Here is a 26,252-nt window from a genome sequence, read left to right as displayed (position 1 = left end):
ATATTGAATCAAAATCAATGTTATTATGAATTATTGACCTATTCAAGGTTCCCATTTCTTCACATCAAATATTCCACTAGGAAAATATTTTTGGTAGAAGATTTTCCAAATTTGGTTAAAAAAAAAAAAACCAAAAAATGTATATTTTGTTTTCTTACTGTACCGAAAATGAACCGAACCGTGACCTCTGAATCGAGGTACGTACTGAACCGAAATTTTGAGTATCGTTACAGCCCTAATATATATATATATATATATATATATATATATATATATATATATATATATATATATATATATATATATATATATATATACACATACATATAAACGGCCGTATACATACATGCACAGCAGGTCTCTAAGGTTAACAGTCTCTGGCCTGTGAGAACAAGGCAGGAAAGTCTTCAAGACAGATTCGTAACTTTGAGACAAGCGCTGGGTTGCAGGGCTGTAGCCTTAGCTTTTTTTTTTTACTAGGAGTCCGATGCTACTAAAATAAAACATTTAGGAACACAAAACTTTTAGTAGCACAGAAAAAATTTAGGAGGAATATACAGTGTCCTAAATAACACAATTGATTGTGTAACACTCAAAGAACGTACACAGTAACACACATGTACACTCATACATGTAAACACTGTGCTATCATAAGCCCTAATGCAACCCTCAATTAAACATCCCTGTCCCACAGTTTTTTGTAGTCAAGTCATATGACGCACTAAGTTACACATACAGTCACATAACACAAGAGCACTTTACATGCAATTACATTACATAGATCGTAATGACACTAATACACATGACAGAATGACCAGTGCTGTTGATAGGTTTTAAATGTAGTGAGTCCCCAGGACTCCCAGGTGGTAAATTTAGTCGGGTCTTAGGAAAAGTCAGAGAGTCCCAAAAAAAAGGGTCTGTTTGCAACCTTTACGGAGATGCATCGGGAGCACTTAATTTCAAAATGATTTTAAGCATTATATCCAGACCTTGTACGTTTTTTAGCACGTAAAACATAACTAGTATTGGTAACATAAGCTAGCTGGTGGTGTTGTTGTTATATTTTTTGTTTGAAAAAAAAACAAGTTGCAAACAGCTGCGGCCTTTCAAAAATATGTATTTTTTTATCGTTCTCATATTCTTGTTTTTCTAAAAGTGTAGTGAATTAATTTGCTGGTAACATGGTATGATATGGTTGTAATGAGTTTTTTTGAATTATGTTAGAAATGATTCTGAGCTTAAAACTGTCACAAGTGTATGACATACACAATCCTAATAAAATAGCATTTTGTAACAACATAAATAACGAGACATTAGTAGAATTCAAAGGAAGAAAGGTACTAAAAATATGAATACAAGTGTCAATTTTAAAGTAAACAAAACATTCTTAACCGCAATGGATGTGCCTATTTTGTTAAGAGTAGTGCAACTGTTGCAGTACATTAAATTATCATCTCAAAAGTGAAGACATTGTAAAAATTAACTTTTTGGGGGAGGGAGGGTGTAGACCTAAGTCTTTACAGGGGAGGCTGAGGTACCGTGCTATCGCCAGTCTGATCATTATTAGTGGATGCAGAAAAAACAGCTGCAATAGTACTCTGGTGACGAGCAATGGCTTTAATCTTTTTCTCTAGTGGTGTTTTTTTGTTCTCCCTTCCCTGCTTACTATCTCGACAGAAGCAGCATGTATGCACAGTCTTAGTGTAACAATACAGCGACCGTCATTCAAAGAATCGTAACATTCAAAGAAATAAAGGCGCGCACAGAATCCCAGTATGTCATTCTTTTTTTTTTTCACAAAAATGCAGCGTTCTACTCCAAAAGGTTTTAAACCCAGTGTATCTTATTTTCCCAGCAACTCTCAAACAACCTTTGACCCCCACAACACACGTCACTTCCCACTCATGTCTCGGAAGTGCCAACCCCAAGACAAGAGTCTTTAACTCTAGACAATCGCGTCCGTCTTGCCCAGATCATCACAACTTCATGTTTTGGCAGTGCTTTTTCAGTGTCCGAATTTTTGGTGCATTAGCATGTAAATAATAGGCTGTATTCATTAATTATATTACTTTAATTGTTTCCACTTAAAAAAATACTCATTTTTAATATTTAGTAGCTTTTATTTTGCTCTGGCTCTGCGTCACAATCAAACGTTGGGGAAACCCTGATTGGGTTGAATATTGTGGCCAATACTAGGGCTGACCGATTGATAGACATTAAGGTTTTAATTCATGCGATACATAACAGCCTCCCTACCTGAGACTTACCAGTGAGATGTGCTGCAAACTAACAAAAATTAGGAGAAAAATAATATGATTACAATGCCAAATGCCCTGTTGTGGTAATATTTCAGCTTCAAATTGGATGGCAAATTTATGCTGATCAATACGCGTAACATGCAAGAATGCCATTTTTCCAACTGAGGAAAAATTACACTTTAAAAAAATTCAATATGTATTTAAGTTAAAGTTTTGCTTACAGAAATAAGAGTCTGTTTAATTTGTTGTGAATGTTGTCTGTCTATCCGTGTTGGCCCTGCTAAGAGGTGGCGACTTGTCCAGGATGTACTCCGGTAATCATATTATTATTATAATATGATTACCGTACATTATAAACACTGCATAATTTGTATCAGTTATTTTTTCAAATTAAGAGTTGACAAAATCTCTGAGTCGTCTGCATAAAGCCAAATATTTTTAAAGTAAATTATTGCATATTGTTCTAATGTGTGGCACCTTGAGACAAGAATATGTTGATTGACAGTCTATTCATTCACTCGTCTATTTCACAGTTTTATGCATTTTTATGTATAAAATATAATAGTAAATTGAATCACATTTTTGGGGCATCAAGGTGGTAGAGGGGTTAGTGCATCTGCCTCACAAACAAAGGTCCTGAGTTGAGTCCCGGGCTCAGAATCTTTCTGTGTGGCGTTTGCATGTTCTCCCCGTGACTGTGTGGGTTCCCTCCGGTACTCCGGCTTCCTCCCATCTCCAAAAACATGCCCCTGACGATAGGTTGATTGGCAACACTTAATTGGCCCTAGTGTGTGAATGCGAGTGTGTATGTTGTCTGTCTATCTGTGTTGGCCCTGCGATGAGGTGGCAACTTGTCCAGGGTGTACGCCGCCTTCCGCCCGAATGCAGCTGAGATAGGCTCCAGTGACTACCCGCGACCCCGAATGGGACAAGCGGTAGGAAATGGATGGATGGATGGATGGAATTGCAATTTGACAACAACAAAAAAAATCGCAAATACATTTTTTCAAAACATCGTGCAGCCATACTTTAATATTTATATTTTGTGTTTATTTAGCCATTTTTATGCTTGAAACATGATTTGTTTTGTTTTAAGGAAAAAAGTTTAGTTGACTTTGAGTTTATTTTGAACATGCATGCATACACATGACACATTACAATTTTCAGGTTCTCTATCCCAGTGTTTTCCAACCTTTATTGAGCCAATGCACATTTTTTGCGTTGAAAAAATCCGGAGGCAAATCACCAGCAGAAATCAATAAAAAACGAAACTCATTTGAAAGGAAATTGTTGTTGTTGCAATTGTTGAATATGACTTTAAACCATAACCAACCATGCATCAATATAGCTCTTGTCTCAAAGTAGGTGTACTGTCACGACCTGTCACATCACGCCGTGACTTATTTTGAGATTTTTGCTGGTTCCCTGTGTGTAGCGTTTTAGTTCTTGTCTTGCGCTCCTATTTTAGTGGCTTTTTCTCTTTTTTTGGTAATTTTTCTTTAGCATTTCATGTCTTCCTTTGAGCAATATTTTCCCGCATCTACTTTGTTTTAGCCATCCATCCATCCATCCATCATCTTCCGCTTATCCGAGGTCGGGTCGCGGGGGCAGCAGCCTAAGCAGGGAAGCCCAGACTTCCCTCTCTTCAGCCACTTCGTCTAGCTCTTCCCGGGGGATCCCGAGGCGTTCCCAGGCCAGCCGGGAGACATAGTCTTCCCAACGTGTCCTGGGTCTTCCCCGTGGCCTCCTACCAGCTGGACGTGCCCTAAACACCTCCCTAGGGAGGCGTTCGGGTGGCATCCTGACCAGATGCCCGAACCACCTCATCTGGCTCCTCTCGATGTGGAGGAGCAGCGGCTTTACGTTGAGCTCCTCCCGGATGGCAGAGCTTCTCACCCTATCTCTAAGGGAGAGCCCCGCCACCCGGCGGAGGAAACTCATTTCGGCCGCTTGTACCCGTGATCTTATCCTTTCGGTCATGACCCAGAGCTCATGACCATAGGTGAGGATGGGAACGTAGATCGACCGGTAAATTGAGAGCTTTGCCTTCTGGCTCAGCTCCTTCTTCACCACAACGGATCGATACAACGTCCGCATTACTGTAGACGCCGCACCGATCCGCCTGTCGATCTCACGATCCATTCCTCCCCGATTCGTGAACAAGACTCCTAGGTACTTGAACTCCTCCACTTGGGGCAGGGTCTCCTCCCCAACCCGGAGATGGCACTCCACCCTTTTCCGGGCGAGAACCATGGACTCGGACTTGGAGGTGCTGATTCTCATTCCGGTCGCTTCACACTCGGCTGCGAACCGATCCAGTGAGAGCTGAAGATCCCGGCCAGATGAAGCCATCAGGACTACATCATCTGCAAAAAGCAGAGATCTAATCCCGTGGCCACCAAACCGGATCCCCTCAACGCCTTGGCTGCGCCTAGAAATTCTGTCCATAAAAGTTATGAACAGAATCGGTGACAAAGGACAGCCTTGGCGGAGTCCAACCCTCACTGGAAACGTGTCCGACTTACTGCCAGCAATGCGGACCAAGCTCTGGCACTGATCATACAGGGAGCGGACTGCCACAATAAGACAGTTCGGTACCCCATACTCTCTGAGCACTCCCCACAGGACTTCCCGAGGGACACGGTCGAATGCCTTCGCCAAGTCCACAAAGCACATGTAGACTGGTTGGGCAAACTCCCATGCCCCCTCAAGAACCCTGCCGAGAGTATAGAGCTGGTCCACAGTTCCACGACCAGGACGAAAACCACACTGTTCCTCCTGGATCCAAGGTTCGACTATCCGGCGCAGCCTCCTCTCCAGTACACCTGAATAAACCTTACCGGGAAGGCTGAGGAGTGTGATTCCACGATAGTTGGAACACACCCTTCGGTCCCCCTTCTTAAAGAGAGGGACCACCACCCCGGTCTGCCAATCCAGAGGTACCGCCCCCGATGTCCACGCGATGCTGCAGAGTCTTGTCAACCAAGACAGCCCCACAGCATCCAGAGCCTTAAGGAACTCCTGGCGGATCTCATCCACCCCCGGGGCCTTGCCGCCGAGGAGCTTTTTAACTACCTCAGCGACCTCAGCCCCAGAAATAGGAGAGTCCACCACAGATTCCCCAGGCACCGCTTCCTCAAAGGCAGACGTGTTGGTGGGATTGAGGAGGTCTTCGAAGTATTCCCTCCACCGATCCACAACATCCGCAGTCGAAGTCAGCAGAACACCATCCGCACCATACACGGTGTTGATAGTGCACTGCTTCCCCTTCCTGAGGCGGCGTATGGTGGTCCAGAATTGCTTCGAAGCCGTCCGGAAGTCGTTTTCCATGGCTTCCCCGAACTCTTCCCATGTCCGAGTTTTTGCCTCGGCTACCGCTAAAGCTGCACACCGCTTGGCCCGTCGGTACCCGTCCACTGCCTCCGGAGTCCTATGAGCCAAAAGAACCCGATAGGACTCCTTCTTCAGCTTGACGGCATCCCTCACTGCTGGTGTCCACCAACGGGTTCTGGGATTACCGCCACGACAGGCACCAACAACCTTGCGGCCACAGCTCCAATCAGCCGCCTCGACAATAGAGGTTCGGAACATGGTCCACTCGGACTCAATGTCCCGCAACTCCCTCGTGACATGTTCAAAGTTCTCCCGGAGGTGTGAATTGAAACTCTCTCTGACAGGAGACTCTGCCAGACGTTCTCAGCAGACCCTCACAATGCGTTTGGGCCTGCCAGGTCTGTCCGGCATCCTCCCCCACCATCGCAGCCAACTCACCACCAGGTGGTGATCGGTAGAAAGCTCCGCCCCTCTCTTCACCCGAGTGTCCAGAACATGAGGCCGCAAATCCGATGATACGACTACAAAGTCAATCATGGAACTGCGGCCTAGGGTGTCCTGGTGCCAAGTGCACATATGGACACCCTTATGTTTGAACATGGTGTTTGTTATGGACAATCCGTGACGAGCACAAAAGTCCAATAACAAAACACCACTCGGGTTTAGATCCGGGAGACCATTCTTCCCAATCACGCCTCTCCAGGTTTCACTGTCATTGCCAACATGAGCGTTGAAGTCTCCCAGTAGGACAAGGGAATCACCCGGGGGAGCACTTTCCAGTACTCCCTCGAGTGTACCCAAAAAGGGTGGGTATTCTGAACTGCTGTTTGGTGCGTAAGCACAAACAACAGTCAGGACCCGTCCCCCCACCCGAAGGCGAAGGGAAGCTACCCTCTCGTCCACTGGGTTGAACTCAAACGTGCAGGCTTTGAGCCGGGGGGCAACGAGAATTGCCACCCCAGCCCGTCGCCTCTCACTGTCGGCAACGCCAGAGTGGAAGAGGGTCCAGTCCCTCTCGAGAGAACTGGTTCCAGAGCCCTTGCTGTGCGTCGAGGTGAGTCCGACTATATCCAGCCGGAACTTCTCTACCTCGCGGACTAGCTCAGGCTCCTTCCCCCCCAGTGAGGTGACGTTCCACGTCCCAAGAGCTAGCTTCTGTAGCCGAGGATCGGACCGCCAAGTGCCCTGCCTTCGGCTGCCGCCCAGCTCACACGGCACCCGACCTCTATGGCCCCTCCTATGAGTGGTGAGCCCATTTGAGGGATGACCCACGTTACCTCTTCGGGCTGTGCCCAGCCGGGCCCCATGGGGACACGCCCGGCCACCAGGCGCTCGCCATCGTGCCCCAACTCCGGGCCTGGCTCCAGAGCGGGGCCCCGGTGACCCGCGTCCGGGCGAGGGAAATCTGAGTTCATTTTGTTGTAATTCCATAGAAGTCTTTGAGCTGCTCTTTGTCTGATCACTCACCTAGGACCTGTTTGTCTTGGGAGACCCTACCAGGGGGCATGAAAGCCCCCAGACAACATAGCTCCTAGGATCATTGGGACACGCAAACTCCTCTACCACGGTAAGGTAGCAGCTCTTGTTTTAGCAATCAAGAGAATTTCAGTTGTTTTTATCCTTCTTTGTGGTGACGTTGATTGTCATGTCGTGTTCGGATGTACATTGTGGATGCCGTTTTTGACCGCAGTAAGTCTTTGCTGTCGTCCAGCAATCTGTTTTTGCATACTTTGCAGCCAGTTCAGTTTTAGTTTCGTTCTGAATAGCCTTTCCTAAACTTCAATTCATTTTCTTAGAGGCACTCGCCTTTTGTTTATTTTTTGGTTTAAGAGTTAGACACCTTTTACCTTCGCACTGCCTCCCGCTGTTGCCGACATCTACGAAGCAATTAGCTACTGGCTGCCACCTACTGATATGGAAGAGTATTTACACGGTTACTCTCTCAGTACAGACACTCAACAACAACACATAATTGGCAGACTATAATTATTGGTTTGCAAAAAATATTTATTGAAAGGTTAAATTGGATAATCTCCTACGGCGCACCAGACGGTATTTCACGGCACACAAGTGTGCCACGGCACAGTGGTTGAGAAACACTGTTCTATTCAACATGTTCAAAAAGGAGTAGGAAGAAGCACAGCTTGTTTAATCCTACCCCTTTTCCTTTACGTAGCAGTTGCTAAAACTTTTGTCCACTACCTGTTCTCAATTTATTCACAATATACTCCATAAGTAAAATTAAAAATAAATAAATAAAGAATTGGTGAAGTAAGTTATATTTCATATTGTGAGATGAGTAAGATTATCTTGAAAATGAATGGATGGATGAGATAAATTCATATGTTTATCATGGTTAACCTTCTTTTTACTTTGTAAGTGCTAAGTTTGAAGAGTTTTAAGAAGTGGATCATATTAGTGCATTGTTTGATTTATTTGCTTAATTCATTCCATAATTTAATTCCGCATACTGATATACTGAAGAGCTTAAGTGTTGTACGTGCTTACAAATATTTTAAATTACATTTTTCTCTAGGATTATATTTCTCCTCTTTTGTTGAGAAAAATTGTTGTTTATTCTTGGGTAGCAGATTATAGTTTGCTTTGTGTATGATTTTAGATGTTTGCAAATTCACTATGTCGTGGAATTTCAATATTTTTGATTCAATAAATAAGGGGTTTGTATGTTCTCTATATCCAACATTATGTGTAATTCTGACTGATCTTTTTTGTAACACCGTTAATAAATGAAGTGTACTTGTTGGAGTTATTTCCCCATATAAGAATAAAAAGTGCAGTAGAGTGACGCTGCAAACTTTGAAACGTGATGTGGCATTGGGTCGACTGTATTTCCTACTGCATCCTAGAATGCACTATATTTTGTCTCATACAGAATGTCCTAAAATATTTATTCTGTCATGTCCTGGAATGTACCTTATTTCTTTCAACATGTCACTAAATCCACCTTATTTCTTGCAGCCTGTCCTACAATGACCAGCATTCCTTACAGGAGTGGTTCTCAACCTTTTTTCAGTGATGTACCCCGTGTTAACATTTTTTTTTTTTTTAATTCAAGTAGCCCCTAATCAGAGCAAAGCATTTTTGGTTATAAAAAAAGAGATAAAGTAAAATACAGCACTATGTCATCAGTTTCTGTTTTATTAAATTGTATAACAGTGCAAGATATTGCTCATTTGTAGTGGTCTTTCTTGAACTATTTGGAGAAAAAAAAAGATATAAAAATAACTAAAAACTAGTTAAAAAATAAACAAGTGATTCAATTATAAAGAAAGATTCCTACACATAGAAGTAATCATCAAATTAAAGTGCCCTCTTTGGGGATTGTAATAGAGATCCATCTGGATTCATGAACTTAATTCTAAACATTTCACCAAAAAATTTATCTTTCACATCAATATTTATGGAACATGTCCAAAATATATCTAGCTGTCAACACTGAATATTTTAGTGTTGTATTTTTTTTCAGTTTATGAACTTACATTCATATTTTGTTGAAGTATTATTAAAAAATATATATTTATAAAGTACTTTTGAATTGTTGCTATTTTTAGAATATTTTTTTTAAATCTCATGTACCCCTTGGCATACCTTCGAGTAGCCCCATTTGAGAACCACTGCCTTACAGCATGTTCTTCAATAGCCTACATCTTATTTGTCTTGCATCTCGTTGAATGTGTTGTAAACATTTCACCAATCTCGCGCACTTTGCAAATTATACGTCATTTCCATTGTGCGCAAGCAATTTGCACATCGCAAGACGAGATTTAAGACGAGATTTTCTGGATGGTTTAGTCAGTAACCCTACTTTTAGGGTTGGGTATCAAGTATCGATTGGAACCAGGACTAACTTTCAGATTCTCCCGGAATCGTTCAAAAGTTTACATTTCGATTCCTAGTTTCAATACCCAGTCTGCCGACCGGAAAAAAAGAATAATTTCGCCGACCGGAAGAAGAAGCCGCTGAACACCAACGAAGAAGCGCCCGCCGCCGGAAGTGTTAGCATAGCCGAGCCTATGTAGCCGAACGAGTCAGTCAAGCATGGATAGCGGGCGTCGGCGGTCGAAAGTGTGGCTTTATTTTACTAAAAAAAATTAAATATCGGCGAAATGTAACACGTGCGACAGGACTGTTTCGTGCTTAGGAGGGTGCACGTCGAACATGATGAAGCACCTCCGAGTTCATGAAGTACAAATAAATGCTTGTCCCGTCTTCGACGCGCTGCGCCGACCGTCCTCCTCTGCCTCTTCCTCTGGCTCCGGCGCCCAGCCTGGCACCACGGTGAGTGCACTGCAGTCCGAATCCGGCGGTAAGTAAAACAATATATATGCAATAAATAATGTGTTTTGCGCCGATGTTGAGGCAGCTAACAAATTAGCCCGCGTATTTTTTCATAGACAATTTACAACCTGCTAGCCAGGCTCCGTGATGTGCTCAGCGTACTCCGTTCACCGTAGCGGCAATGGGGAAGATGTCGGTGCCACAGACGGAAAAGTGCCACAGAAAGGTCACTGCACACATAGACTACATCCCTTTTCAGAGGTGGAATCTCAAACATTTAGGTTAGTTAAGCAATAACGTTGGAGCTAAGCTAATTGATACTGGGCTAAACAGTAACAGCCACATTACATGTATGTTTAAGTTTGCAGGGATATGGTGAAAACTTTCAACCCAAAATACATACCACCTTCCAGGGACTACCTGGCAAACACATTGATCCCGACATGGTACAAGAAGAATCGGAATCGAGAATCATCAGGAATCGGAATCGTTCGAATTCAAACGATACCCAACCCTACCTACATTATTATATTTTATAAATAGTAAACCAAGTTGTGGTAGTAGTTTAGTCAGTTGTTTAGTCGTGGATGTACACTGCATAGGTTGAACTGATTTGAGGGCAATACTCAGTTATATTGTCCCGACTACAAATGAATAGATTTACATAAGTATTTATTAAATTATTTTGACACCAAAAACATGTATTTTCGGCCATAGATTTGCAAAATGTGCACCACACATTATTCAAATATATAGCTGGAAGCAATTTGCAAAAAGATTGTGCATTATACAAATTTGTTCACATTGGTATTGTGCCTACAACAAATGCACCATATTTCGTCTAGCATGTAGCATGTTCATTGCAGCATGCCCAAGAGTACACCTTGTTTTTCCTACATGCCCTAGAATGCACCTTATTAAATCCAGCATGTCCTCGAATGCACCTTTTTGTTCAGCACATTCAGCACACATACGCCTTCATTACAATCAATGTCCGTTTTTCCTTTAGTCGGACAATTTATTCAAAAACATTACCAATCATTATCCACTGAAATTGAGTCACAAAGGCTGCCCACTAGAACATAGCTAATATCCCTGAATGCGTGTTCAATATATTTAAAAAAATGACGGCCTCAGAGGAATGCTACGCAATGAGCAAATAGGGCGTACTGTGCCGGTGACCAGTGAATAGTAATAAGAACATTGCACAAGTCCAAGCCAGTGCAGATATTTCCCACACAAACCTGATACCCATGTGCTTAAAAGTCGTACTTCAAGGGCATTATTTCACATGAGCAGCAATGTCAAGGTTGACAGGCAGCATATTACTCTCCATTATCCTACCCCGACCCCTCTTTCTTCGCGCAGACACACATACGCCCAAATGCCACATTCCGTTTACTTACATAAAAACGTTTACCATTGCATTGTGTGGGTGTTTCAGAAACACATTCAGCAACATGCAAATGATGCGTTCAGGTGATAAATGCAATGGTTAGCTCGCAGAGGCCATTCAATTAAAATGAGCTGTCAAACGGTTAATTAACGCTCGCTCACCGGACTCCAGTGCAAATGGATGCGTATAAGAACGGTCTGCCAAAATGTAACATAATCACTAGAATGCATGCGGAATTGATAAAATGTGCAAAAGGCGACTGCTGGTTGCAACAATTCCGGGACAAGCAGCAAGGCCGCGCTAGCAAGGCCCGTTTAACGTTCACTAACCCGCCTATTCAGGTTTGGAGCACAAATTGTACATGTCATCTCTTAAAACCCCCACCTTGAGTAACCTTTGTGTCCACATTTCTGGATTAGACCACAGCGGAGCTCGCCGTTAATGTAGTTTATTTTAAACATGAATCGCACAGACCTGCCCAGATTCTGTCGTCCCCCGCCGCTTCCTCCGGCACCAGCGGCGTTGCCACCGCCGGGTTTGCTGCGATTTCCACCGGCCTTCATTGACATGTCGCTCCCATAAAAGACGGCGTTTTAAAAAGACCAGCTCGACACCGCAATTCTCTCCTGTAAGAGGAAGATTGTGGTTGTGTGTTGACAGTTGGCCGCCGCCGCCGCCGTTAGCAAGTCCGAGGCTAGCAAGCTAATGTCAACGTGCCTCTAGAGGGAGATGCTATGCTAACAAGCTAGCGGGCTTGCTAGCTAAATTAGCAACCTGTGCAGTTTCTATTAAAAACTGGGAGAAAAAAAACACCACTTAAAAAGACAACACGCACAGACGACTCTCCTGTGATAAACACGGGCGTTGAACCTCTTGCCAACGTGTTGTGTAATCCAAACAAAAGGAATTTCTAATCACAAAATGTGGTTTCGTGCTGTCCGGGGCTGTTTGCGTTGCTAACATCGACAAGACCAAAACAGTCTGAAAGGGGACAAAAAAAACAGCGGAGGGATATTTGACATGCGTAACAGCCCGTAGCGGTCTTAGCATACATCACCATACGATCGTTAACCATAACCCACAGTCATGCAAAACATGTAATTACAGACACGTTTGTAAGTTAAAAAAATAAGCATGTATGGACAGTCGTGTATTTTTCACAAAAGCGCTACGTAATGGGACTATTTTCAGGAAGTACTGGACGGCTGTGTTGTGGCATCCACGTGAACCGGCTAACGCACAGCATACCCATGCGCATCAATTACGCTGACTGTATGCATGTACTGTAGTCAAATATTACACGTCAATTCATATTTATGCATAATCATACATATATGTGTATATTGTGCGAATGTAAAAATGCAACATTCCTTCGTGTTACTTGTGAAGCATGTTGAAAAAAAATCATTACCATCATGCAAATTCACATATGATAGGCGCTGACCATATTCTGAAATCCCAAAAAGAGGACACATATATGCGTGCCAAGGCCGGGACTCTGTGAAAATTTGCCAATGATACTCGAACTTGCTTTATAAATAATATATTCATTTAAATAAAGCATTTTTTCTCCTATGTTGACAGCAGTGTTGGCGCTAGGAACTTTGAAAATGGGGTCCCAGGGACCCCATCAAGTCATAAAAATGGGGTCCCTTAGTAAATTTTTAGGGTACCACTTTTTTGTAAGCGTTTTGAAAAGAAATGATAAACTTATGCATTATCCTGTTATATCTAACATTCCATGTTGTGTTTTGGAAAAAGGTTGTCATAAACGTTACTTCATCCATTAAAAAAAATTGTTAAAAAAAACAAACAAATTTGTATGCATATGTAAATGTATTCAGTTATAAACATTCATTCACTTTCTTCTTTTCTTCATAGATCTGAACTTTACCGCTGCTGGTAGTTTTTTCTGCTTTTATTTAATAAGTTGTAGGTGTATTTATTTCAGTATAAAAGTGTAAAAAGTGTTTTGCTTGGGTCATGAAATGATGATAATGGTGTGCCAGGGCATACATACATTTTATATTTAACACTAAAATCTCTGGAGTCTACATCAACTTCTTATCTATCCCTCATTTCAAAATGCTTTAGTTCTTTTTATGTTGTTTGTTTTCCGCCCTTTTTTTGTCAAACAAAACTATGTTTTTAATGGCAAACGCACAAAATATGCAAAATCTTCCACCAAAAATATTTTTCAAAGTGGAATATTTGATGTGATGTAATGGGAACCTTGGATAGGTCAATAATTCATAATAACATTGATTTTGATTCAATATTATGTTTTGAGCAATGATATCAGTCAACATTGCAACTTTTTCTAAATTACATTTCACCTTTAAGCTTTTTTTTTCACTTTTGTTATGTTTTTATTTATTTTTTAGAATGTGCCATGGGCCTCTAATTCTGATAAATCTATCATAAAAAGTGGAGCCTGGCGAATGCCTCACGAATGCTGCTGCGTGCACACACACCTTCACAATTTGTTTTGTATTTAACCCTTTCTTAACCTTCGTACATCGAAACTACCGTACACGCAACCCTAACTCAAAATACCGGACTTTTGAGGCATTTAAGAAATTCCGCCCGGACAGCCGCCGCAAAAGAGGACATGTCCGGGGAAAAGAGGACGTATGGTCAGTCTAACATATGATGATCATACAATAGAGAAAAAAAACAAGATACCGTATTTCCTTGAATTGCCGCCGGGGCGCTAATTAATTTAAAACCTCTTCTCACTCCTGCGCTTACCAAAGGCATGCGGTAAAAGTAAGCATGCGCTAATTATTTTAAAACCTCTTCTCACTACGGCACTTACCAATGGCATGCAGTAAAAATTTGAGTGTGATGTAAGCTTGGACCTTAAATCCTACTGAATAGCTCTTAATCTCCTCCCCTTTATGCGATTTCAAATTACCGGTATTGAAATCAGCCTCCTCCTCCATTTTGAAAATGATGACGTGAGGTGACGAGTTTGATCAGGCGGTAATACTAAGCATGCGCTAATTATTTTGGGAAGCGAGTTTGACCCGGCAGTACTTCAAGGCAGGCTAATACTATATGCCCTGAGGCAATTCAAGGAAATACGGTATGTGTATATTGTGCGAATGTGAACATGCAACATTCCTTCGTGTTACTTGGGAAGTATGTTGTAAACAAATCATTACTACATCATGCAAATTCACACATGATAATTATACAATAGAGAAAAAAACAAAGTAAGTGTCATTCTAAAGCAGGGGTGTCCAAGGTGCGGCCCGGGGGCCATTTGCGGCCCTACGGCCCAGTCCAAAAATACAATTCCATCCATCCATTTTCTGCCACTTATTCCCTTTGGGGTTGCGGGGGGCGCTGGTGCCTATCTCAGCTACAATCGGGCGGAAGGCGGCGTACACCCTGGACAAGTCGCCACTTCATCGCAGGGCCAAAAATACAATTGAAAAAATAAATTAAAACATAAAAAGTGTAATGAAAGAACAAACAGATGAAATGTAACAAGAAAATATTGCAATGTTTATTCTAATAACACAAAAATGCCATGCGGGCTGTTTCTTTCTTTAAAACATAATAATGAATCAAAATCTATGCCATTATGAATTATTGACCTAATCAACGCTCCAAAAAAAACACATTAAATATTCCACCTTGAGATATTTTGGGGGGAAATTTTGCATGTTTTGTGTTTCCCATATATAAACAACAATACAACTTATAACTGACGGATAGATCTGAAGGTGATCTAGAGATTATTGTGTTAAAAGTAAACAGTAAAAAAAATACATATAATTTATGTTTTTAAATACTTCAATGAGTAGGACCCTTTTTGCTCCCAATAATTTTAATGTGATTTGTTTTTAAGTTTCATTGCTCAAAAATTTAAAAAAAAGTAAAATCAATGGTGTTATGAGTAATTGACCTTTTTGAGGCTCCAATTCTTATATAATCTCAAATATTCCACTTAAAAATTTTATTGGGTGAAAATATTGCATATTTTGTGTTTTTTCCATAAAAAACAGGGTTTTCTTTGACAAAAAGAGCATGCGACTTAAATATTTAAAATGTTTATATTGACAGAATGACCTAATGTTGATCTAGAGATTTAAAACTTAAAAAAATAATACAAATCATGATACTGAATAATGACACAATTTTAATATTTTTTTTGACCAAAATCCAATGGGGACCGAGTGGAGGCCTGAATGTATATTTTTTTATACATATATTGTATTGGTTTTTAAAATCCCAAAAATATCAAAATGCGGCCCTCAGTGGAAAACATTGGGACACCCCTGTTTTAAAGTGTGATTATTTCTGATGCATTGCTACTAATTGCATTCATCGTGGAGGTGTACAAAAGGAGGTACAAAATATCGCTTGATAATAATGTTAATATTGATTTTTTTTTCAATCAGCGTGAAATATATATTCCCTGTCTAAATATTTAAAATGTTAAACTGTATCAGGATGTCGTTCTTCAGAAATTGTCATAAAAATGCCAAATATTTCCACTATAAGCAATTGTTTATTTACATGCTCATAAACTTGCATCAGCTTGCACTCAATCCAATCCAATCCAAACCATCCATCCATCCTTTTTTTACCGCTTATTCCCTTTGGGGTCGCGGGGGGCGCTGGTGCCTATCTCAGCTACAATCGGGCAGAAGGCGGTTTACACCCTGGACAAGTCGCCTAAAAATCACAGGGCCAACACAGATAGACAGACAACATTCACACTCACATTCACACACTAGGGCAGTGGTTCTTAACCTGGATTCGATTGAACCCTAGGGGTTTGGTGAGTCGGCTTCATGGGTTCGGCGGAGCCTCCACCACGGAAGTATAGACACATCCGAATTATCGTATAAATAAAAACTTCTCCCTGTCGGCGTATTATGGATACCACCAAACAATGTTCCCTCTAATTTTCCATCTGATTTGCAGGTTTTTTGATTGATTGATTGATTGAAACTTTTACTAGCAGATTGCAAAGGAGGAGAATACATTATATGAAACAGTACAGTTTACACAGTACAGTACATATTCTGTACATTTGACCACTAAACGGTAACATCCGAATAGGTTTTTCAACTTGTTTAAGTCGGGGTTCACGTTAATCATTTCATGGTAATGTGTTTAAGGTGTGTAATCTGTTGTGAAATAATGCACTGCGTTGGTTTTGTCCTGTGAACAAGGTGATGTTCATGCACGGTTCATTTTGTGCACCAATAAAAAAAACATAAGTTTTTCTTGAATTTGTGTGAATGCGAGTGTGAATGTTGTCTGTCTATCTGTGTTGATCCTGCGATGAGGTGGCGACTTGTCCAGGGTGTATATCGCCTTCCGCCCGATTGTAGCTGAGATAGGCGCCAGCGCCCCCCGCGAGCCCAAAAGGGAATAAGCGGTAGGAAATGGATGGATGGATGAAAACAAAAAAACATTTTATTTTTCACTAAAGAAGGGTTCGGAGAATGCGCATATGAAACTGGTGGGGTTCGGTACCTCCAACAAGGTTAAGAACCACTGCATTAGGGCCAATTTAGTGTTGCCAATCAACCTATCCCCAGGTGCATGTCTTTGGGAGTGGGAGGAAGTCGGAAAACCCGGAGGGAAACCACACAGTCAAGGGGAGAACATGCAAACTCCACACAGAAAGATCCCGAGCCCGGGATTGAACCCAGGACTACTCAGGACTCCAATAAAATCCACTCTAAACAACAAAAATGTTTCTAAAGTGCTGCACAACAATATTAAAAACAATATTCCAATATTATCCTTAGCTCCACCAATGACTGAATTAAAAACAAAACAAAAAAATAAATATAAAAACAATATAAGAATAAATATGATTAAAAACGATTTTAAAAGGTAAAACCAATTAAAACAGTTAAAATATACTATACACCAAACATTTTTGAGGGTTAAACCCATCAACTATTACAATTTAAATGTGTTTCTCTAGAGTGAACAAATTGCAAAAATACAGTACATAATGTTTCAGTTTTAAATGAAAGCTGTCCTAATTGTTTTCTGCAAATGTTATTTTATTGTGTATCCATCCATCCATCCATCCATCTTCTTCCGCTTATCTGAAGTCGGGTCGCGGGGGCAGCAGCCTATGCAGGGAAGCCCAGACTTCCCTCTCCCCAGCCACTTCGTCTAGCTCTTCCCGGGGGATCCCGAGAAGTTCCCAGGCCAGCCGGGAGACATAGTCTTCCCAACGTGTCCTGGGTCTTCCCCGTGGCCTCCTACCGGTTGGACGTGCCCTAAACACCTCCCTAGGGAGGCATTCGGGTGGCCTCCTGACCGGATGCCCGAGCCACCTCATCTGGCTCCTCTTGATGCGGAGGAGCAGGGGCTTTACTTTGAGCTCCTCCCGGATTCTCAGCCCATCTCTAAGAGAGAGCCCCGCCACCCGGCGGAGGAAATTCATTTCGGCCGCTTGTACCCGTGATCTTATCCTTTCGGTCATGACCCAAAGCTCATGACCATAGGTGAGGATGGGAACGTAGATCGACCGGTAAATTGAGAGGTTTGCCTTCCGGCTCAAACATGACACAAACCACCCTAATTGCTATAAAGCACACTGTTTATATTAAAGATGCTTCACTGATTCGAGTATTTGGCAAGCGCCGTTTTGTCCTACTAATTTTGGCGGTCCTTGAACTCAACCTAGTTTGTTTACATGCATAACTTCCTCCGACTTTCTAGGACGTGTTCTATGCCACTTCTTTTTCTGTCTCATTTTGTCCACCAAACTTATAACGTTGTGCATGAATGCACAAAGGTGAGTTTTGTTGATGTTATTGACTTGTGTGGAGTGTGCTAATCAGACATATTTGGTCACTGCATGACTGTAAGCTAATCGATGCTAACATGCTAGCTGTATGTACATATTGCATCATTGTGCCTCTTTTGTAGCTATATTTGAGCTCATTTAGTTTCCTTTAAGTCCTCATAATTCAATTTATATCTCATGACACACTATCTGTATGTAATATGGCTTTTAATTTTTTGCAGCTCCAGACAGATTTGTTTTTGTATTTTTGGTCCAATATGGCTCTTTCAACATTTTGGGTTGCCGACCCCTGATGTAAACAAACAAGGGTGAGTTCTAGGACCGCCAAAATTAGTAGGACAAAACGGCGCTCGCCAAATACTCGAATCAGTGAAGCATGTTTAATACAAACAGTGTGCTTTATAGCAATTAGAGAGGTTTGTGTCATGTTTGTCCTCCTATAAAAACCAAATTAAAACAAAAAATATGTTTTTCCCCCTCATCTCCATTTTTCACATATTTTTGAAAAAGCTCCAGAGAGCCACTAGGGCGGCGCTAACAAGCCGCATGCGGCTCCGGAGCCACTTGTTGCCGAGCCCTGTCCTATAGAAACCAAATTAAAACAAAAAATATGTTTTTCCCCTCATCATTTCCATTTTTCATATATTTTTTAAAAAGCTCCAGAGAGCCACTAGGGCGGCGCTAAAGAGCCGCATGCGGCCCCGGAGCCACGGGTTGCTGACCCCTGTCCTATAGAAACCAAATTAAAACAAAAAATATGTTTTTTTTCCCCTCATCATTTCCATTTTTCATATATTTTTGAAAAAGCTCCAGAGAGCCACAAGGGCGGCGCTAAAGAGCCGCATGCGGCTCCGGAGCCGCGGGTTGCCGATCCCTGTCCTTTAAAAACCAAAAAAAAAACAAATATATATTTTTTACCCTCATCATTTCCATTTTTCATATATTTTAAAAAAAGCTCCAGAGAGCCCCTAGGGCGGCGCTAAAGAGCCGCATGCGGCTCCGGAGCCGCGGGTTGCCGACCCCTGTCCTATAGAAACCAAATTAAAACAAAATACACGTTTTTTCCCCTCATCATTTCCATTTTTCATATATTTTTGAAAAAGCTCCAGAGAGCCACTAGGGCGGCGCTAAAGAGCCGCGGGTTGCCGACCCCTGTCCTATAGAAACCAAATTAAAACAAAAAATATGTTTTTTCCCCTCATCCTTTCCATTTTTCATATATTTTTGAAAAAGCTCCAGAGAGCCACTAGGGCTGCGCTAAAGAGCCGCGGGTTGCCGAGCCATGTTCTACTGAAACCAAATTAAAACAAAAAATATGTTTTTTCCCTTCATCATTTCCATTTTTCATATATTTTTGAAAAAGCTCCAGAGAGCCACTAGGGCGGCGCTAAAGAGCCGCATGCGGCTCCGAAGCCGCGGGTTGTCGACAACTGTCCTATAGAAACCAAATTAAAACAAAAAATATGTTTTTTCTCCTCATCATTTCCATTTTTCATATATTTTTGAAAAAGCTCCAGAGAGCCACTAGGGCGGCGCTAAATAGCCGCATGCGGCTCCGGAGCCGCGGGTTGCCGACCCCTGTCCTTTAGAAACCAAGTTAAAACAAAAAATATGTTTTTTCCCCTCATCATTTCCATTTTTCATATATTTTTGAAAAAGCTCCAGAGAGCCACTAGGGCTGCGCTAAAGAGCCCCGGGTTGCCGAGCCCTGTTCTACTGAAACCAAATTAAAACAAAAAATATGTTTTTTCCCTTCATCATTTCCATTTTTCATATATTTTTGAAAAAGCTCCAGAGAGCCACTAGGGCGGCGCTAAAGAGCCCCGGGTTGCCGACCCCTGTCCTATAGTAACCAAGTTAAAACAAAAAATATGTTTTTTCCCCTCATCATTTCCATTTCTCATATATTTTTGAAAAAGCTCCAGAGAGCCACTAGGGCGGCGCTAAAGAGCCGCATGCGGCTCTGGAGCCGCGGGATGCCGACCCCTGTCCTACAGAAACCAAATTAAAACAAAAAATATGTTTTTTCTCCTCATCATTTCCATTTTTCATATATTTTTGAAAAAGCTCCAGAGAGCCACTAGGGCGGCGCTAAAGAGCCGCGGGTTGCCGACCCCTGACCTCCACCGATACAGTAGGGTTGCCCCTTTTTCATGATGCTACAAGATTAGCATAATAGGTCGTTGTCTTGGTTTCTTTCACCATTTCCCCGCTGTGCGACATGTTTTTATACAGACAGCCACCGGAGCTTTACACGCTAACTGGTGGAAGGATGTTAATATAATTTGCGGTTTCTAAAACTGCGGCTATATTCGCTTAGTTATGGACAGCTCGCTGGCTAGCTAGCTAGCTGGCTAGCGCTGTTCGGCAGCGAGATAGGCTGCCCGGGGTTCATATTTTCACCAAGCTCTCATTTCAGCTTCCAAGGACTTTACAAGTAGGGACTTTTACGTTAAATCAACGATCGGTAGTGTTTTTCTTTTCAAACAGAAGCTTGTATTGTGTATAATATTCATGAATGGGTGCTACATTGAAACAAGCTACTTAGCGAACTAGCTTCTTGCTCGAACTAAAAATACACACCTCGTCCTCTGTCCTCCTGCTAAAGTTGTTGCTTGTTCCCTTAAATTTCCTACGGCTCCTGTTTCACGGCGATATTATTCGGCGTTTGGCACTCTACATGGTCACTACGGTGGATGCAAGGCGACGGGAAGAGCGTGTCAGACCCCGCGGTGGTGAGCCGGCTCGGGGTGACTTCACGCCGCATCGCAGCAGCCGGGTGCTTCCGTGGTAGCCATGGCCTTGTCTGTCAATCAGTAGTACTGTAACAAGCCCCGGTTCTGCACCGGGGTTGCAGGAGTGAACCTTCTCAAAGGTCAAGGATAAAGTCTTTTGTTTCCACTGTCAACTGCGTGACGTTTGTGCTTAAGTGGATCATCATGACGGAGGATAGCAGTGCTGATAACTTCATCAAGGTACGTGTTGATTCAAATGTGTGATACAGTACTTGTGTTGAATGCAAATATGTTTCATTTTCAATGAGATCCTCTGCAAATGATGTATTTTGAAATTTCGACTTTACAAATATAGATCTCTATAGTCCTTCAAAACCGCTCTAAAACAACACCTCCAGGCAACTTCAACCCTTTACTAACACCCTCCTCCATTCACATCCCATCTCCCCAGATTATAAATAACCTAATGTAAATAATCAAATGTGCTTCTAATGTATTTACTTGCTCTTTTGCTATCTGAACTCACTATGTTCTCTGCTGGCTGTACATATCCCACTAAGTAAGACCTACACTGTTTCAAAGTCCATTTCTAAAGGACAGTCAACCTACCATTAAGCACATTTTGACCTAGCTGTGAAAGCAAGAGGCCCAGGTACCTAAGAGACTGCTGACTTAGATACCAGGCCAGTGACACTTGGAAAGTAGCTGCTCGGGAAGGAATCCCAAAGCCAGGGTCTAATGAAATGTGAGTCACCAGAATTGTTGGTTTGATTGCGCTATGGAGTTAATAGCATATGAGAGAATGCAAAGACTAAAACCAAACATGATACACATTAATATACATACACAAGTTTTTGGGTAGCTATGTTTCGACTAGGAAATAAATACAGATGGTCCTCAGTTTATGACGTTACGTGTCATAAAAACAAGTTACAGCGTGCACAGCAGAAGTGCAAAAATTGCACCATGTACCTTGCTTATTAGTTAAAGGGGCGATGAGGTGGCGACTTCTCCAGAGTGTACGCCGCCTTCCGCCTGATTGTAGCTGAGATAGGCACCAGCGACCCCAAAGAGGAGAAATATAATCTTAGAGAAAAATGTAACTTAAAACATTTGTACGCACGTACAACACTTAAAACCTTCAGTATATCAGTATGTGGAATTAAACTATGGAATGGATTAAGCAAATAAATCAAACAATGTACTAATATGATCCACTTCAAGAAACTCTTCAAACGTCAAGTGTTTACAAAGTACAAAAAAGAAGAACCATGATAAACATTCTGAATTTATTCACCCATTCATTCTTTCATTCTCAAAATAATCTTACTTATCTCATCGTACGGAATAAAACTTACTTCAACGATTATTTATGTATTTATTTATTTGTATTGTGATTACCTATGGAGTATATTGTGAAGAATTTGAGAACAGGAAGTGAACTAAAGTTTCAGCAACTGTTATGTAAAAGAAAAGGGGTAGGATTAAATAAGCTCTGCTTCTTCCTACTCCTTTTCGAACATGTTGAAAAGAGAAACTGGAATTTGTGATGTATTATGTCGTATGCTTGCATGTTCGAAATAAACTCAAACTCAATCTCAAAGGGAATAAGCGGTAGGAAGTGGATGGATGGATGGATGGAAAGAACATGTCATGGCTGTCTTGAGTTTCCAATAATTTCAACAACTCTTTTATTTTTTGTGGTAGAGTGATTGATCACAAAAAGCATTCATGAAGTTTGGTTCTTTTATGAATTTATTATTGTTCTACTGAAAATGTGACCAAATTGCTGGGTCAGAAGTATACATACAGCTAGGGCTGGGGGATATGGCCTTTTTTTAATATCTCGATATTTTTAGGCCATGTCACGCTACACAATATATATCTTGATATTTTGCCTTTGTGTTCTCCCCGTGAATGCGTGGGTTCCCTCCGGGTACTCCGGCTTCCTCCCACTTCCAAAGACATGCACCTGGGGATAGGTTAATTGGCAACACTAAATTGGCCCTAGTGTGTGAATGTTGTCTGTCTATCTGTGTTGGCCCTGCAATGAAGTAGCGACTTGTCCAGGGTGTACCCTGCCTTCCGCCCGATTGTAGCTGAGATATGCGCCAGCGCCCCCCGCGACCCCGAAAGGGAATAAACGGTAGAAAATGGATGGATGGGATGGATTTTGCCTTTGCCTTGAATGAACACTTGATGCATATAATCCCACCAGTATGATGATTCTATGTGTCTACATTAAAACTTTCTTGTTCATACTGCATTAATATATGCTCATTTTAAACTTTCATGCAGAGAGGGAAATCACAACCAAGTCAATGGACCAAAACTGTAATTATTAAACAGTTATTAAGCAGTGGCACAAACATTCATGTCATTTCAAAACAGAAAATGCAAGATCGTCAGAGACATTTTAAAACAAGCTATGAGTGCACTTTGTGCATGATGTCACTAAGATGACGTATCAAATCAACACAAAATTAAAGTGCACTTTTTTTTAACCACTTTTGACGTGTTTTTGGGATCATTGTCCTGTTGGAACACTCAATTGCACCCAAGCCTCAACTTTCGGGTTGATGATTTTAGGTTGTCCGGACGAATTTGGAGGTAATTCTCCTTTTTCATTGTCCCATTTACTCTCTGTAAAGCTCCAGTTCCATTGGCAGCAAAACAAGCCTAGAGCATAAAATACAAACCCCGTTTCCATATGAGTTGGGAAATTGTGTTAGATGTAAATATAAACGGAATACAATGATTTGCAAACCCTTTTCAACCCATATTCAATTGAATGCCCTACAGAGACAAGATATTTAATGTTCAAACTAATAAACTTTATTTTTTTTTCCAAGTAATAATTAACTTAGAATTTCTTGGCTGCAAAACGTGCCAAAGTAGTTGAGAAAGGGCATGTTCTCCAATGTGTTACATCACCTTTTCTTTTAACAACACTCAATAAATGTTTGGGAACTGAGGAAACTTAATTCTTGAAGCTATGAAAGTTGAATTCTTTCCCATTGGTGTTTTATGTAGACCTTCAGTCGTTCAACAGTCCGGGTTCTCCGCTATGGTATTTTACTCTTCATAATGCGCCACACATTTTCAATGGGAGACAGGTCTGGACTGCAGGCGGGCCAGGAAAGTACCCACAGTCTTTTACTACGAAGCCACGCTGTTGTAACATGTGGCTTGGCCTTTTCTTGCTGAAAAAAGCAGGGGCGTCCATGATAACGTTGCTTGGATGACAACATATGTTGCTCCAAAACCTGTATGGACCTTTCAGCATTAATGGTGCCTTCACAGATGTGTAAGTGACCCATGCCTTGGGCACTAATGCACCCCCATACCATCACAGACGCTGGCTTTTGAACTTTGCGCCTATAAAAATCCGAAAGGTTATTTTCCTCTTTGTTCCGGAGGACACCATGTCCACAGTTTCCAAATAAAATTTGAAATGTGGACTCGTCAGACCAAAGAACACTTTTCCACTTTGCATCAGTCCATCTTAGATGAGCTCAGGCCCAGCAAAGCCGACGGCTTTTTTGGGTGTTGTTGTAAATGGGTTTGGCTTTGCATAGTAGCGTTTTAATTTGCACTTACAGATGTAGCGACCAACTGTAGTTACTGACAGTGGTTTAATGAAGTGTTCCTGAGCCCATGTGGTGGTACCCTTTACACACTGATGTCGGTTTTTGATGCAGTACCGCCTGAGGGATCAAAGGTCTGTAATATCATCGCTTACGTGCAGTGATTTCTCCAGATTCTCTGAACCTTTTGATGATTTTACGGACCGTAGATGGTGAAATCCCTAAATTCCTTGCAATAGCTCATTGAAAAATGTTGTTCTAAAACTGTTCGACAATTTGCTTACAAGATGGTGACCCTCACCCCATCCTTGTTTGTGAATAACTGAGCATTTCATGGAAGCTGCTTTTATACCCAATCATGGCGCCCACCTGTTCCCAATTAGCCTGCACACCTGTGGGATGTTCCAAATAACTGTTTGATGAGCATTCCTCAACTTTATCAGTATTCATTGCCACCTTTCCCAAATTCTTTGTCACGTGTTGCTGGCATCAAATTCCAAAGTTAATTATTTGCAAAAACGAAAAATGTTTATCAGTTTGAACTTCAAATATGTTTTCTATGTAGCATATTCAACTGAATATGGGTTGATAATGATTTGCAAATCATTGTATTCCGTTAATATTTACATCTAACACAATTTCCCAACTCATATGGAAACTGGGTTTGTACTAAAACCATGCTTGACGGTAGCAATAGTGTTCCTGGGATTAAAGGCCGAACCTTTGCCCCTCCAAAAATATTGCTGGGTATTGTGGCCAAACAGCTCAAGTTTTGTTTCATCTGACATCACATGGACAAAGATAAGACCTTCTGGAGGAAAGTTCTGTGGTCTGCTACCAAAAGCACCTTATTGTAGTGAAACTTGTCAAAGGACATCCATCCATCCATCCATCCATCATCTTCCGCTTATCCGAGGTCGGGTCGCGGGGGCAGCAGCCTAAGCAGGGAAGCCCAGACTTCCCTATCTCCAGCCACTTCGTCTAGCTCTTCCCGGGGGATCCCGAGGCGTTCCCAGGCCAGCCGGGAGACATAGTCTTTCCAACGTGTCCTGGGTCTTCCCCGTGGCCTCCTACCAGCTGGACGTGCCCTAAACACATCCCTAGGGAGGCGTTCGGGTGGCATCCTGACCAGATGCCCGAACCACCTCATCTGGCTCCTCTCGATGTGGAGGAGCAGCGGCTTTACGTTGAGCTCCTCCCGGATGGCAGAGCTTCTCACCCTATCTCTAAGGGAGAGCCCCGCCACCCGGCGGAGGAAACTCATTTCGGCCGCTTGTACCCGTGATCTTATCCTTTCGGTCAAAGGACATGTAACCAAATATTAACATTGCTGTATGTATACTTTTGACCCAGCAGATTTGATAACACTTTCAGTAGACCCATAAAAAAATTCATACAAAAGCCAAACGTCATGAATGTTTTTTGTGACCAAAAAATATGTGCTGTAATCCCTCTATCACAAAAAAATAAGAGTTGTAGAAATTATTGGAAACTCAAGAAATCCATGACATTATGTTAACATACTATTTATTTAGTTAGTGTTGTATGTATTAATTTTATGCAGTTACCAGGTACACTGCTACTGCTCTTTTTATAACCTGTTTTATGTAGATTATGCACTTGCTGTTGATATTCTGGGCCTAATCGTGTGTGGTGTTACTCCCAATCTATGTCCATTGTCAAACTAATAAAGGCTCATTATATTTAATTATATTTTGTTTGACATTGTCAATATGTAGAGAATGAGTAATAGTGCTCTTCTGTGGGTGTAGTTTGCAATGGTGTAGAACTGCAGAAGGCCACTGCATCATATTGACAGCTGTGTCTAATGATTTGATTACCTTATTC

The 26,252-nt window shown here is 41.7% G+C and overlaps 2 protein-coding genes across 13 annotated transcripts in view; one reads left to right on the top strand and one right to left on the bottom strand.

Moving 5' to 3' along the window:
- atxn2 (ataxin 2) overlaps positions 1–12,447 on the bottom strand; it is a 52,254-nt gene extending 39,807 nt beyond the window's left edge. For 5 of the 12 annotated variants that reach the window (XM_061899491.1, XM_061899504.1, XM_061899476.1 and 2 more), the window contains exon 1: positions 11,761–12,445. In XM_061899491.1, coding sequence (XP_061755475.1) covers positions 11,761–11,855 — 95 coding nt within the window. In that variant the 5' untranslated portion in view covers positions 11,856–12,445. Of the gene's footprint in view, positions 1–11,760 lie in introns of all 12 variants that reach the window. The other 7 variants (XM_061899519.1, XM_061899518.1, XM_061899483.1 and 4 more) reach the window with 4 other exon arrangements.
- Positions 12,448–18,055: 5,608 nt separating this feature from the next.
- The window catches only part of mapkapk5 (MAPK activated protein kinase 5), a 31,077-nt gene continuing 22,880 nt past the window's right edge, over positions 18,056–26,252 (top strand). The window contains exons 1-2 of the mRNA XM_061899454.1: positions 18,056–18,070; positions 20,786–21,057. Coding sequence (XP_061755438.1) covers positions 21,022–21,057 — 36 coding nt within the window. The 5' untranslated portion in view covers positions 18,056–18,070; positions 20,786–21,021. The remainder of the gene's footprint in view (positions 18,071–20,785; positions 21,058–26,252) is intronic.

The sequence above is a fragment of the Nerophis ophidion genome, linkage group LG01, assembly GCF_033978795.1.
Source record: "Nerophis ophidion isolate RoL-2023_Sa linkage group LG01, RoL_Noph_v1.0, whole genome shotgun sequence".
Classification (NCBI taxonomy): Eukaryota; Metazoa; Chordata; class Actinopteri; order Syngnathiformes; family Syngnathidae; genus Nerophis; species Nerophis ophidion.
The sequence above is the reverse complement of the archived record's forward strand: the minus strand, read 5'-3'. Positions and strand labels throughout refer to the sequence as shown.